The sequence below is a fragment of the Acanthopagrus latus genome, chromosome 2 (assembly GCF_904848185.1).
Source record: "Acanthopagrus latus isolate v.2019 chromosome 2, fAcaLat1.1, whole genome shotgun sequence".
Taxonomy (NCBI): domain Eukaryota; kingdom Metazoa; phylum Chordata; class Actinopteri; order Spariformes; family Sparidae; genus Acanthopagrus; species Acanthopagrus latus.
This window is the reverse complement of record NC_051040.1, coordinates 23,011,074-23,026,879: the sequence shown is the minus strand read 5'-3', so window position 1 is coordinate 23,026,879 and position 15,806 is coordinate 23,011,074. Positions and strand designations below refer to the sequence as shown.

Sequence of the window (15,806 nt, the reverse complement as noted above, 5' to 3'; positions counted from 1 at the left end):
ACTCTGATTGAGCCGCACACGTGAAAATAGAGCAATTGCTCACCCTAGTGATGGTTTTTCTTCACTTCGGCTCTCTGAGGACAAACACGTGCCGTCAGCTCCCCCTTGTGGTCACAGCAAAAACAGCTGAAAGTGTGTGGACTGGATAGAAGACCATGCATGAGCAGAAACCAAGATTTAAGTCAGTGCATTTAAAAAAAATGCAGATATAGTTACAGTGCTGTAATCAGCTGTAATTAAGAAGGTTAGAGGTAGGTTTCAATTTTAATTAAAAATAGATTTCATGTGAAAAATGATACAAGTCATGTATTCTGCAGCTTAACTTCACTGGAATCGAGGTGTGAGAGGAGAGGAAGTGCGACATCCCATCCTGAGCTCCTGAGGACGGGTGGAGTCCCACCACTTCCCACATTGTATTGCTACAAGTGTCTCCGCAACCTTGTGGTCATGGTTTCTCTACCGTTTTCTCACACACGCTCGCGCAGCCATCCGTGGGCAGGGTCACACACACACAGGGCCACAGGGTGCATTGTTTGAAACAGTGAACTGAAACTGTGTTATGAGGCGTGACTCAATCGCACTGCAGCCTTGTACATGTGTGTGAGTGTCTGTGGTTAGACTGAGCCCTGGTTCCTAAATTAATCATAGCTGGGCGCCACATTCACCCGGCGCAGTTGTGTATTTGATGCAAAAGAGAATTCTGCCCACCGTTACTGATCACCTCCCCTTTCCTTTTCTTCTCTTCTTCTGCTGCCAGGTTTAAATTACATCAACAGACTGTAACTGTGTGCACTGCATCAACAACTGCGTCCAATAAGAAAAACACAATAAAGCTGTCAGCCCATTAAGGCCGCATACAGCCTCCCTGTGACTAATCATTGCTTCTTCCCTCCCACCCCCCACCATTACAGTGCAAAGCCTTGAGCTTTAATAAGCCATCACCCAAAGTAAATATGATAGCAGCAGACATTCGGTGTCGTGTTTGTTCAGTGGTCACAACTCGCCACTGTTCCCCGCAATATAGACGGCGCAAGAGGAGATAGAGTAAATGCCAGGCTCCAGAAATAGCAGCAGCCCATTTGCTCTTTTCCATGATGCTGGCAGACAGATAACATTTACACCTGGTCGCCCCCCCGCCAAAAAAAAATTTAAAAAAATAGGCTAGACGACGATAAGAGGAGGAGAGGCACCTCCTCTCCTTATCACGCCCCGCTACTTTTGATAAAAAGAAGAAGAGAAAAAAAAAGGTTCTTTCATGTTTTCTGTCTTAACCTATTTTCTTCAAGGCCTTTGTTCAAGACTGATCACTCATCCTGCCTGTCAGTCCACCAAAAAAACAAAAAATACAAAAATGGTGGATTCTCTCATACGCTCAAAAATGGAGCAGAGGAAAAATAATGATCCTGACACAGTCCTACAAAGAACTGAACTTGAACTGAACTGCTACATTGGACTATAAATCAGCAGCAGCCCCCCCAGCAGCCTGATTCTTGGAAAGCAGAGAGGAGGACGCCACAGGTGCCTGTAGCTCCACATCACAGCTCTGCGAGCAGTGTGTCAGAGTGGACAACACTCTCAGATGTGAGCAGCTGCTCTGTTTGAACTGGGTAGAGAAAGGCAGAGGTGTGGGGGGAAGACAAGAGAGGAGGGGCTGAGGAGGATGGAAATAATGTGTGACAAGTATCAACGTCTAATTAGCAGCAGCTGGCCTCTCTCTCTCTCTCTCTCTCTCTCTCTCTCTCTCTCACACACACACACACACACACACACATACACATACACGCGCGCACATGCATGTCAACAACAGTGGAAGCAGGCAAGTGAGCTGGTCAGATTGAAAATCCAGAGGGTAAAACAATCTGTGGTGGAGCCCGTAGAAACAAAATACAGCAGTAATTTGTTTTGGTATTCGCGCTGTGTAAATGAACCTAAAGCCCTCCAACAGCACATAAATGACATCAGACAGAAGCACATGCCGCTCGCAGGACACCAGCAGCTCTTACAAGATGGAGCAGATGGAGACGCACAGCTGCAGTAGCTTATAGAAAAAGACTGATTTCATCCTCCAGACTGATGCCAATCAGGTCAGTTCATATCGCGGAGCAAAACTCCCCGACGAGCTTTATGATGGAGCCATCAAATATCCTGAGGAAACACATACAACACATCGCAACAATAAGGTTTTATTACTCTGCCCTCATCCGCACACTGTCTGCTCTACTCAATTCAGTTTGGCTTAACTGTCATCCACCTGGTAAACTCTGCAACATCCTCTCCTCTCTCTACTGCAACAGACACATAGATGTCAATTAAACATACGACTGCCATAACCAACAGTACTGGTAGGACGAAGATAGCTCTACATGAAACTATCACCGCTTAGAAAATTGGCAAAGCAGTAAAACAATCCATAACTTTGTATGACCTCAATTAAGGTGGGATAAGTAGCTCCCTCCACTGACATCACACAGGAGCAAACACATTTCCCGAGTAAATATATACAGTGTGCAACAAAAAGGTATATTTTGCAAATTCTGCAATCTCCTCTAAAACGTATGTTAATGCATTAAATGTATTCAAATCACAGATCAGAGTGATTATTACTTGTGCCATTCATTCGTTTTTGGTCATGTGTGTGCATACAGCATGCAAAAATCTGATTGGTTTGTAAGCAGGTGCACGTCTTAGCTTGGAAAGAAGCTCCTCTAGAGACAAACTTTGGGCTCCATGTAACGACTTAGGAGCCGATAACAGAAAAAAAAAAACTGACAAGAGACTGATTTCAATTACAAGTATGGATGGAGGCACACGGCAGACAGCATTTACTCACCACAGTTTGCGGGGCATCGTCACACTCTATTAAGACGCAGATCAGGTTCAACCTCTCCCTTTCTCTCTCTCTCTCTCTCTCTCTCTCTCTCTCTCTCTCTCTCTCTCTCTCTCTCTCTCTCTCTCTGTCCTCTATTATCCCTGTCTGTCCACTTATAATATTCATTCACCCTCACCAGCACTTCAAGACAAAACACACACAAACAGATGCATGTGTTTGCTCACGCGCACACACACACACACACACACACACACAGGTTTGATTATGCTGTTATTAATGAGGCAGTGTGAGCATGGAGAAGGTTGACAGATCTCTTTGTAGTAACCATGTGCAGAGGAGAGGCAGAAACACTGGGGATTAATGACCGAGGAGGGAGGAGAGAGGAGACAAAGTTGGAGCGAGGGAGGAATAACAAGAGGGCAGGCAGGACAGAAAAAAAAAAAAACATCCTCACACCTGCTGCCCTGCAACCACAAACTTTGAAGTCAGGCATCCATCTCACATCTTTGTTCCCTTGACCTCCCACTTCCCTTTTTCACCCTTCCCCCATTTTTACCCTTCCCTTCCTTTGTGGTATTAGTCTTCTGTATATTCCTCCTTCTACAGTTGCATTCCCAGAGTTTTGCCGACCGACTAGCACCTACAGAGTCAACAGAGGAGGCTCGGAGTCATGAATTAGGAACATGACAGGAAAAGCATCAGCATTCATGCAGCAACTGTGGGGCCTGAGTCGGACAAATTAAGAGAAGATGATGAATGCAAGAGAAAGGTGAGGTGAAATATTGATCTTTTCTATCGTCCTATTCTGCCTTCCCCTGAGCCACATTTCCTTCTTCAAAACACTATTTCACGGACGATAAACTCCCTTCTCCATTCGACCATCCTCCATTTTACGACAGATTCTAACTGGGAGCAATTATAAGCTGAGGTTGCCACATGTTAATCCTCTCTGTCTTGCAGTGTTCTCTTGTATCTAACACCTGGAACAGACGCTCACACACGCACGCATGCACTCACACAAGTCGATGTTATTCAGCGTAAGGGCAGAGTCACGACTCGCTCATTCATATTCAGAGCCACTCCAGAGCAGACCGTCTGATGACACCTGGCCGGGGAGCGAGGGAGACACTGGAAGTGTTTGTGTGTGTAACTGTTCACGCGTCTTACAGACAGAAATTTTTATTTGACATGACTCATACTCACCTTGTTCTTTTCTTTACATCTGAAACAAAGTGTTTTCATGTGCGTCGTGACCTCTGGAGCTCCCGTCCATCATTTCAGTCCTCTGTCTTTTACAGATCTCCATGTACATCTGAAACTTACTTACATCTTAAAACTTAATTTTCATATTGTAAGCCCTCTCTGTAGAAGATAAACTCCAGATTAAAAAAAAACAAAAAAAAAACAGTATTACGCTTACATACAATTACATTTTCTTTTTTCTTCATGTAATGTGTCATGTTATTATAGTGTATACTTTTACTCATCTGAAATGCATGTTTGGTGCTTTCATATCTCATTAAAAGCAACACAAACTCATTTCAGCTAATTTTCCTTTTGGGTCACGTACCAAAGGAAAAGAATGCCTGAGTTCGCCCCGAAATAGCAATTAGCCAGAGAAGTCAATGTTGGCTAGATTCTGTTGATCAAGGATGCCAACAAAGCGTAACATGGCACATGAAATGAGTAAAGCAGGAACATCAGATAGGTCAGACCGCTGTGGTTTTGACAATATATTATATAAAATTGTTACAGGTAAGTCTGGAAATTACAACAGAACTTAACTACACTCAGTAGAGCACACAATTCCACCAAGGCCCAACAACCCCATATAATTCAATCAATTCTGATCCAATATCAAACTCGCAGCCCTGTATCAATATAATGATCACTGCTTAACCAAAAACGAGCTCCTGACTCCTTACTCCTTGAGGAATTAACAAAAATGCTGAAAATCTAACAGGAAAGTGAAGAAAAATGAAATAGAATCCTGGACGCTTCCCTTTACTGTATCTGGATTCTCCACCTGAGTTTCATAGAAATCTATTCAGTCGTATTTCCGTAACTCTGCTGACAAACCAGCCAACCCAAATTAGACAAATTTCACCTGTCTATGCAAAGCAAATCAACCAAATCAGCTGACAGTTGTTCCACCCAGAAGTGGCTGCTGTTGGCACAAGTGCGGTCAGCATCCTGAGCAAGCACGAGCTAAAAACAGTGTGAGGATGGGATCGGCCTGCATTGCGCTGATGAAGTTACACTGTTGTTGTTGTTTGATGTAATTCCCTGCCGTTGTCGGCCAGTGATCCGGATGAATCTGCCGAGCTCATTTGCAAATGCTAATATTGATTGCTCTAGTGATGTCAGGCTCTTGCTTCAATGGGTTACTGATCCGTACCTCATTTATTCGTCTTTGTTTCAGGATGTGGACGCTCCTGTCTAGATACAGGTGGAGGTTCTCCCACTGGACTGGCTTTGTTTGTTGTTGTTTTTAACTCATCTCTGGATTAATTACAGAAGTTGGTTAGAATTTTTTGATTTGTTTTTGCATTTAAGGTTACACATGTCCAAATGTTTTCAATTGTTTAAGCAATTCGTAATCTAAGGCAACAGCAAAGTGCAGTACTTCAACAGCTGGCACCCTCATGGTATATATGGACAGCCTAAATAGTAGCAAAGGTGGCAGGTGAGATATGAAGACAGGACATGGGACCACACAAGTTTCAACCCTGTTTAAAGGATCAGTGTAATTGACTCAATAGTGAGTGTTCTCAGCAAGAATAGGGTTTGAGGTTAAGATACAGACGGAGACAAACACACTGAAGCCCCTTCACCTCCCATCTCTACGGCAACCTCCATTAGCCGGTGGTTTGTTTCAACAAAGAGAAGCTCCTCACTCACAACGACGGAAAAGAACATCGCGTGAAGCAGGTACACAAACTGAGCAAACGATTCATGTTCGCTCTCCGCTCCAATGCAGAATTCATTTGGCCAAGCAGCCGTAACATAATATCCTCAAATGATCATTGCAGAAGGTGATTTGCACTTCAGCTCAGCATCTCTCTCTCTCCCAGTTTGAACAACCAGGTCACAAATCAAAATGCACAGCTGTCAAAACCGGCACTGCTGACTTCTCCTTTTACAGCTCTGAAACACAACGAAGATTCATAATTATCTGCTGAACATCGCCAGTTCTTGTTTCCAAAACAAAGAAGGCCAAAGTGAGAGTGAGCGCTGGCATCTGTCCAGTGAATCTAACATCAACAAAGCAAGTGCTGAAGCAAAAACAGGGCAGCTATTCGACAGAATGCGGTGATTACTGTTGTAATCACCAGAATAAATGTTAGCAGATTATGTTTCTGCAAAAACCACAGATAAATTAAAACTTGATGATTGTTAATGTTAGAACTTGACGTTTGTCAAGGTTGAATTCTCAATGTTTCTCTCGTCATAATGCTGTGCCTATGCTCCGGTGCAGGTTAGGGTACAAAAACAACACGGTTTGTCTTAAAATACCTGTTTTGGTCTCCACAAGCACAGCTGGAAGTTGTCCCAAGGTCTCCTTAAAAATATCCCATGTCAAAAATATCAAGTGGTTCATTTCCACATGTTCAAACTGCAGTTTTGTCGAATTGTCGCCTGTTTCCACACCGCCTCATTGTCCCAAAGTGAGAGTCAGAGATTAGACATGCAATGTTTTGTACAAATGTGAATATGGTACAACGCCTACAACACATATTTATGGACGTGTCTGTGGTTTGAAGAAACGTCACTTGGCGAGTGGGCTGGGTTATGATAGGTCATGTTGTAAAGAAAATAACTGTCCTGCAGAAACAGATCATAAATCAGTTGTATAACAGTTCCTCAACCAGACAATACAACAAGTGTGAATTCTATTTATTTAGATACAATCATATTGACTTGGAAGTTTTAACATTATACACTATATTACCAAAAGTATTCGCTCACCTGCCTTTACTCATTCTATGAACTGAAGTGCCATCCCATTCCTAACTCATAGAATTCAATATGATGTCGGTCCACCTTTTGCAGCTATTACAGCTTCAACTCTTCTGGGAAGACTGTCCACATGGTTGAGGAGAGTGTTTATAGGAATTTTTGACCATTCTTCCAAAAGCGCATTGGTGAGGTCACACACTGATGTTGGTCGAGAAGGCCTGGCTCTCAGTCTCCGCTCTAATTCATCCCAAAGGTGTTCTATCGGGTTCAGGTCAGGACTCTGTGCAGGCCAGTCAAGTTCATCCACACCAGACTCTGTCATCCACGTCTTTATGGACCTTGCTTTGTGCACTGGTGCACAGTCATGTTGGAAGAGGAAGGGGCCCGCTCCAAACTGTTCCCACAAGGTTGGGAGCATGGAATTGTCCAAAATGTTTTGGTATCCTGAAGCATTCAATGTTCCTTTCACTGGAACTAAGGGGCCAAGCCCAGCTCCTGAAAAACAACCCCATACCATAATTCCTCCTCCACCAAATTTCACAGTTGGCACAATGCAATCTGAAATGTACCGTTCTCCTGGCAACCTCCAAACCCAGACTCGTCCATCAGATTGCCAGATGGAAAAGCGTGATTCATCACTCCAGAGAACGCGTCTCCACTGCTCTAGAGGCCAGTGACGGCGTGCTTTACACCATTGCATCCGACGCCTTGCATTGCACTTGGTGATGTGTGGCTTGGCTGCAGCTGCTCGGCCATGGAAACCCATTCCATGAAGCTCTCTGCGTACTGTACTTGGGCTAATCTGAAGGTCACATGAAGTTTGTAGCTCTCTAGCAATTGACTGTGCAGAAAGTCGGCGACCTCTTTGCACTATGCGCTTCAGCATCCACTGACCCCTCTCCGTCACTTTACGTGGCCTACCACTTCGTGGCTGAGTTGCTGTTGTTCCCAAACGCTTCCATTTTGTTATAATAGAGCTGACAGTTGACTGTGGAATATTTAGGAGCGAGGAAATTTCACGACTGGATTTGTTGCACAAGTGGCATCCTATGACAGTTCCACGCTGGAATTCACTGAGCTCCTGAGAGCGGCCCATTCTTTCACAAATGTCTTGTTTCACAGTCTGCATGCCTGAGTGCTTGAATTTATACACCTGGGGCCAGGCCAAGTGATTAGAACACCTGATTCTGATCATTTGAATGGGTGAGCGAATACTTTTGGTAATATAGTGTATTTGTCTTTGTACCTTCTTCAAGTTTAGCTGTTAGACAACTAAAATAAAATTCAAACTTTAAAATATTAAATGCAAAAACATTTTTTTAATTTTATACTGAGACTATATCAGAGACATAGTTTTCTTGATGCCTTTCTCTGATAAGTACAACATTTAATTAATTCATATTTTTCTCACAGAATTACACATTTTTGCCTGTAGATATAGTTTTTTTTTTTTTTATAGTTATATTTTTAGTCCTCAGTAGTTTCTGCAGATCTTCCTGTAGGCTCACATCAACCCAATCGCAGGGATTATAGCTGTATGTTCCAAATGTACATTTGTTTAGGTTTAGTCTAGGGTTTAGGCAAAGAAACCACTAGGTTAGGTTTGGGAAAACCTTATGGTTTGGCTTGAAATACCTGTTTATATACCTGTCTTTATGAGCACACCCAGCCTGAATGCAGCCTGAGAGGCAAAAGCAGGAGCTGAAACATCATTTTAAAAAAAACAAAAAAAAACGCTTGCTATTCAAGCCTTCAATGATGCGTTTACATTGTGAAAAAACATGCTGGTCATGAAAAGAAATTACACTCATTCACACCTGTGAGCCACAATACAACCACCGACTTCAACTGTAAACTGACCATCTCCACTCAAGCGGTAGATTTTAGTGAAATGGCAGGTGAGGAGTATTCAGGGAAACAATAAACCAGTACAGAACATACGCTATATTGCTTAAAGTATTCACCCACCTGCCTTGACATCCCATTCTTAATCCATAGGGTTTAATATGACGTCAGTCCACCCTTTGCAGCTATAACAGCTTCAGCTCTTCTGGGAAGGCTTTCCACAAGGTTTAGGAGAGATTATGTGAATTTTTGACCATTCTTCCAGAAGCGCATTTGTGTGGCTCTCAGTCTCTGCTTTAATTCATCCATCAGATTACCACTGCATCCAGCGCTTTGCATTGCACTTGCTGATGTATGGCTTGGATTCAGCTGCTCAGCTATGGAAACCCATTCCATGAAGCTCTCTACACACTGTTCCTGAGCTAATCTGAAGGCCACATGAAGTTTGGAGGTCTGTAGCGTCTGACTCTGCAGAAAGTTGGCGACCTCTGCGCACCATGCGCCTCAGCATCCGCTGACCCTGTTCCGTCATTTTACTTGACCTACCACTTCGTGGCTGAGTTGCTGTCATTCACAGCCACTTCCACTTTGTTATAATACCACTGACAGTTGACTGTGGAATATTTAGGATCGAGGAAATTTCACAGCTGGAATTCAGCTCCTGGAGCGACCCATTCTTTCACAAGTGTTTGTACAAACAGTCTGCATGCCTTGGTGCTCGCTTTTACACACCTGTGGCCATGGAAGTGATTGGAACACCTGATTTCAATTATTTGGATGGGTGAGTGAATTCTTTTGGCAATATAGTGTATCATCGAAAGCACAGAAGACAGGAGTGAGTTCCACTTTATATTGTGAAAAAGGTTTTTTCTGAGCTCAGCATCAGCGGGAGTGTGTATTGCACTTTGTGCTGCTCAATGAAAAGTATAATGCCCATAGCTCTACAGTGAATCGATCGTAGGGTTTTTCTGTCAGAATCAATAAGCGTGATGGAAAACAGGAGTAAATAGAGTCTACACTGAAATAGGCTTTTAAATGTTACTGACGATGTGGCCAAGGCGGCCATCTCAGCCTTCATGTGTGAGCAGTCACACATCAGTGCTTCCACAAGCACATTCACAGAAATAAAGTGACTAACCAGGATTAGATTATTAACTAGAAGCAAGGAGACATAGAAATCAAAGGTTTCAAGAGGAACTTACCGGGCCTTCAGTGCCGACAAAGTGGACTTGTCAATCCTAGAGAGTTGTCGAGAGAGAGAGAGAGAGAGAGAGAGACAGAGACAGAGAGGGAGAGATAATTGATCACTTCTCTAATACAAATTGCTCACAAGCAGCAGTTCAATTCTCTGCTGTAAGTGCTCTTATTTTACAGCGCGAGCAAGACATGCAAATCAGATTGCTGAAGAGTGAGGTGTATGACTTCATCTCTGCACGGTACAGTGGGTCCCCTGGGTGCTCTGGCATTTGCAAGAATGGCGGTTAATGTGCGATTGCTTCGCCTGTCCTGCTGGCATTCACTTCGGTGTGGAAAGTCTTTACCGCCTACGAGCTGAAGCGTGCAGTAGGTGTGCATGTTCAGTGCGTGGAACCTCAAACAAAACATTTCGGAGGTGGGCGAAGCGCATTTTTTCCCAACATGTTTTGTGATTGGTGTGAACACGCTAACTTGTTGATGGGGGTCAATATAGATTTAATTATCTTTCATTCATACAGAGTAAGTCCAGGCCTGAGTGTGCACAGTACTGTCCAGTGTCAGTGTCAAAGAGCAGAGCACAGCTTCACTACAGCTCACTTGTTTTACCAAGGGTTCATCTCTACAGGCTGCTCAGACCGGTTATGAGAGGTCTCAGTGTTTATAAGGGATTTATTTGCGCTTCACTACATTCTGTTCATACTAAAAACACGCTGAGAGTTAGAGGACGCATCATTAACAGCTTTTGACTTCAGCTGCTATTTATTGCTAATAATGGAGGAGGATGCGCAGGTACTTATGCATGTGAGAGTGCTGGGTGTGTGTACACATGCGTGTGCAGGTTCAGCGCTCGTTCATCCCACATGCCTCTCCGAGGAAGATGTTATGACGTTCATTCTTTAATCCCATTAATTTGGAGACCGAGCGGTGCCAAGTCTATGTCATGCACACACACGTACATACACAGCGTGCTAACACACAGTGATATTTTTTACCGCGCCTTCACCCAACCGACTGCTTTCAATATCATTTGAATTTTTTCCACAGTTTTTGAATGATATCAACAACAGCGTTGTCACGACAGGCAGAGACAACTGAGGTTTTGTTACTAACCAGATATTCAAATGCCAAGATAATTCAGGTTTATGTTAGGCTGGTGTAGTTGTTAATGTAGCTGCAGGCAACTATGTTGTTTATTGATCCTCAATTAACAAAAGTACAGTGAAATTAAGCAATAAACCTGCCCCCTTAGGGTGTCTACACCTTCATGTGCCACTGGTATCTGATCTTGCACAACGACAAACGTGAGCCTCTTTTATACTGAAACGGACCAGAACTCTGTACTCTCGCTGGATTCATCTCCAAGCAGAAGATGCATCGCCCACCTTATAAGTGATTCATCAAACGCTAAAATGCGTAAGCTTTATTCATCCCACATCATGGACATGAGGAGAATACTACAATTGACTGTGTGTGTGTGTGTGTGTGCGCGCGCGTGTGTGTGTTAATCACATTGGGGACATTGTCCAGATGGGACAGGATTTAATACCAAATTTGAACAGCGTTTTCGCCGCTGATGTGCAACAATTTCTTTTCCTCTACCATCAGACAGCATTTGATACATATTTAAGAAAAACGTCCTGCCTGCTTGACATTTGGTGCTGCATTCATTCATGTATCTTTAAGCAGGTGCTCAAATAGCTCTCCATCTGAACCAGCCGTCCATGCATCCATGTCTGTGTTTGTCTATGGCCAAGTGTTCACATTTTAGAGAGATAGCTTGAGGAATTAAAGAAATACAATGTTCAACATCAACAACAAGGTTGAATAAAAGGCTAAAGCCAGACTTCATCGAAAAGGGGCAGCAATGTTAACTGCACCTGAACATTTTTACAATTGTTAGAACAATCACCATGCTGAGCATGTTAGTATTTATGAGAACTTTAATGTAGCAGGGTTACATAATGCCTTTCGGGGACACCATGATGCTAACACATTGTCAGGGCCATCAGCGAGCATCCATGGCTCTAGTCACTGCAGTTGGTGTCGGAGGCCTTTTGGGTGATTGAGCGTGTAGCATGATAGATGTTACTCTGATTAGCTGTTCAGGTGAGCAGTGCGCAAAAAGAGAAATGGGAAAAGAAAGTGAAAGCCCTGGGAGCCTGTAGTATCCATGATTTCACCCACTGAGTGCAGTTACCCCTAATGTGTCTCCTTCGCCTCTTCATCAGAGCCATTTGTGACTTTTTATCAGACTTCTTCATTAGGAGCAGCTATATGAGCCATACTGATGTCAAAAAACGCTTCTTAACCGTAACACTGGTTTGCATATTGTCGGGTATATCTGTTCATGCAGGCACAGACCGTACAAGCTTGTTGGCTGCCAGCGGCAGGCTTTGTGTTGTGTTCAAGTGCAGCTTTTTGGTCGAGACACGGGAAACGTGAGGTGATGCAACAGTCTGCCTTCAACACCACTGCTGTAGTCCTTTGATGTTAGTTTGCTGTGTCAGGGCCTTAAGGCCAACTGGCAGTGGTACAGCAGCATGTAACGGTTTATGGTGCACCTTCACATTGCTGTCTCCTCACCTAAGCTGGCAAAAAACAAAAAAGGGTTATTGTTCCCTCAAAAGGTGTCTGTTCAGGTTTATTAATTCCTAATATTAATCCACTGATCTTGTGCTGCATTAACTCTCAGAGATGTGCAGATTAGACTGCCTAACACCCAATGAGTTGAGATGATTATCAAACACTTTAATGCAGCCTTATTGGAGGCTTCTTTTGTGTCTGAGATAATCCCACCCTGTTGGTCCCTATATTCTAGGAAGAAGAAGATTTTATTGTCTAACACACTAAAGTTTCCTGCAGCGTGACAGTTTTTTCCAGAAGGCAGTTTTTGCACTTAAGCTGTGGTGCGATGAATGTTTTTGTCTCCAGTCACGCAACATCCCAAAGTGTTGCTCAGCTGGTGGTAAAAAACAAAGCTGCACAAGTCAAGAATGTGGGTACAACCTACATGCTACAATTCCCATAATGCAACTCAGGGTTATTCTTTTTCTTATGTTTAAATCTCATTCAAAGACAAGATAATACAGCTGTTTTCGAGGGGGTGAATACCTCTCATGACGAGTAAACTGAACCTCAAGCGCAAAATCAGTGTTCTCCTGAGAAATAACATATTCTTCTGAAAACTGTTGTGACCGCTCTGTTTTGTTTTCAGCACTGTTATGAACACTATTCACTGATTATCCCCGTTAGATGTAACGTGCTCCCCAGCTTTTACTGGTTCAGGTTATCTCAGCCTGTCTGGCAGGATGTGCCGCCTCAACCCAACTGGGAAGGTTAAGTGCTCTGAAGCAGCGCTTCAGTGTCAGAATGACAACCAGCAGGGGAGCCAGCACAAAAACACTCCATTCGAGTGTGTCAGCGCATTCAACGCTAAATAGGCTCCCTGGCAGCTTCTTCAGCACTGCATCATGGGAACTCTTCTCCGCCAATAGATCAGGAGAACCTTAACTGGCGAGAGCTGTGTCCACAGCCCCACAACAGGACGGCAAAAACAACAACAGAGCGCCGGCAGAGACAAAGCAGCCTGTTGATTGTAATTTCTCCCTGAGCGGAGACAGCACAGGGTGAAACTGTACACGACACACACACACACACACGCACGCATGCACACACACAAACACACACACACGCACGCACGCACACACACACACATGCAAGGCTATCACACAGGACAAAGTGTTAGAGGTGTGACACAAAGGAGTACCCTCAGTCCTCCACCCATCCTTCCTTTTTCGAAAAAATGTTGACATGTCTACCACACACACCACCATTTCAGCAGCAGAGCGCATTATTCAGACTCACCAACACAAAAGTTCACAGCCCGTGTACACACTAAATAAACGTGAGCATTCATTGAAAAGGCAACTTACCACCCAAATCCTCCAAAGGACACGCTTCTCCTCCTCCTCAGCATTTTGCCAGACTGAACTTCTCAGCAGTCTTCTTGCTCTCAGGCACTCTCCTCTGGGAAGAGTGTGCTCTGCTGTCAGTCAGTCTATCTCTATATATACTGTCTATACTTGCACTTTGTGTCTCTCTATGACCCTACCTCTCTCTCTCTCTCTCTCTCTCTCTCTCTCTCTCTCTCTCTCTCTCTCTCTCTCTCTCTCTCTCTCTCTTTCTCGCCTCTGTTTGTCGTATTTTTTCTTTCTTTTGTCTCGTTCTCGTTCTCTTCTCTGCCACCCGCCTCTTTCAATGGGCTGTCGTTCTTCCACTTTGCCACTTGACCAGGCAAACACTGTCCCAAAACGCCACTTGCTCCCTTGGCTTTCACAGGCTGTTAAACACAAATGCAGGTACACTGAGGTACACACATATTTCAGCTCAGCAGAGGGAGGAGCACCGTGAGGAGGGCCCACCCTCTCCAATCTTTGTGTTTGTTTCCAACACACGCTCACCCAGAGTTGTACAGCAGATGCATTACAATAAACATGCAACATTAGAATTACAATACACCTGGGATCATGTTGTTTTTTTCAACCAAATGGCTCAGATCCTGTAAATTGAAGGTTTCTGAGTCATGGAATCTGTTCAAACTACACTGCTGGGAGTGTGCCAGATGCACAACAGCAACGACATACAGTGTGATATTTAGCTATTAAAGGAAAGGGAGGAGCCGAACAGCCGTGCAGTCAGACTGCAGTGTATACACAGAAACCTCCGACCAAAGGGAGTGTCCTTCCTGACACCCTTCCTCCTCACTCCAGATTTGACAGGTCTCACTCTGCAGAGTTCACATTCACACAGCTAATGTGGTGCAAGAACTCGAGAGGTTTCAGAAAGCTTGTGTGATGGCTGCATCAGGCTGTTGGGGGTCAATAACGTGCTGGTAGCCCCTAAATTGACCCTCAAGTGCAGCAAACAGCAAGACAGAGATTGCAGCTTTATTATAAACCTAGAGAACAAGCAGTACAACAACAAATGATCTGTACACACAGTCGGGTACAACACATACAATGGTTGCATTCCTGTTTACTATCGTTGATTGCCTCTATAACAGATAAATGCATCTGGGTCCTTGTCATTTTGTCAAACTGTGACACATGACATGTCAAACGTCAGAGCAACACACAGCAAGTTGTGTAACTTCAGCACCCCTAAATGTGTCACAGTTTGAGTCATTACATGGACTTGGAAACAGTAGAGTGTCACAGAGTAACATATGACAAACTCAGTTCAGGGATGAGACTGTGCACCAGCTAACAATTTCAGCCCCCAAACTGGTGAACTGCCTATGTAAATGAACTGAAATACACGCAACAAACAAGTCACCCACAGTCAGTTTGTAATCATATGTGTTCAGAGTATGTCAAGTCTAACAATTAATGTTTTCCTTTCACTGTTGGACAAACTGCAGTCACACAACCCCTCCATACAGGTATTGTATTGTAACTTTGGTGACTATTTCATGTCTGAAGAAGGGCTTGGGCCCCAAAAGTCACATGTAGAGGTAATAAACGTTCACGGGAGCATTTATCTGGTGCATGGACTCTGTTTTTTTTTGTTTTTTTTGACTCTCGGTGCTGTCCAACACCTTGTTTTTAATTGTTTTTGGATGTGTGTGCTGCTACAAATGTTTTTCTTTTTTTCTTTTTTGTAGTTGCCCACTGTGCCTGGCTAGTAATCCATCTTTGAATTCAATACAGCCCTGTAATACAGTCCGGCCTAATGATCACCAAAGAGCTCAACACCTCTCCTACAAAGGTAGTGTTTACTTCTTTTCCAGGCTTTTGTGTTCAATTAGATTGTGTTTTTTTTCTTTCTTTATTTCACACCCTATTTAAATTGGAGCTCGAAGGCAAATAAAAGGCCTGAAAGCACAGAATAAAAGAAAGCAGGGTCTAGGTTTCATTTCCAACATTAAAGCTGAACTCATGTCTTTCAGTCTTTGAAAAGAAGGTTGATTTGCATT

At 43.6% G+C, this 15,806-nt stretch overlaps 1 protein-coding gene and 1 long non-coding RNA gene across 14 annotated transcripts in view; one reads left to right on the top strand and one right to left on the bottom strand.

Moving 5' to 3' along the window:
- Positions 1-15,806, bottom strand: part of LOC119005036 (rap1 GTPase-activating protein 2-like) — a 93,708-nt gene that overhangs the window by 67,872 nt on the left and 10,030 nt on the right. For 8 of the 11 annotated variants that reach the window (XM_037072503.1, XM_037072437.1, XM_037072455.1 and 5 more), the window contains exon 2: positions 9,838-9,873. The exons of 1 other annotated variant lie outside the window; for it this stretch is intronic. In XM_037072503.1, the coding sequence (XP_036928398.1) occupies positions 9,838-9,873 (36 nt within the window). Of the gene's footprint in view, positions 1-9,837; positions 9,874-13,764; positions 14,211-15,806 lie in introns of those variants that run through there. 2 more of the 11 variants (XM_037072566.1, XM_037072548.1) reach the window with 2 other exon arrangements.
- LOC119005111 lies at positions 1,818-15,578 on the top strand. 3 transcript variants are annotated; one of them, XR_005070389.1, is made up of 3 exons: positions 1,818-2,084; positions 3,437-3,599; positions 15,495-15,578. It is a non-coding gene; the product is annotated as an uncharacterized LOC119005111 (long non-coding RNA). The 3 variants fall into 3 exon arrangements; XR_005070385.1 differs by lacking the exon at positions 15,495-15,578 and adding an exon at positions 5,253-5,336; XR_005070388.1 differs by lacking the exon at positions 15,495-15,578 and adding an exon at positions 3,791-4,206.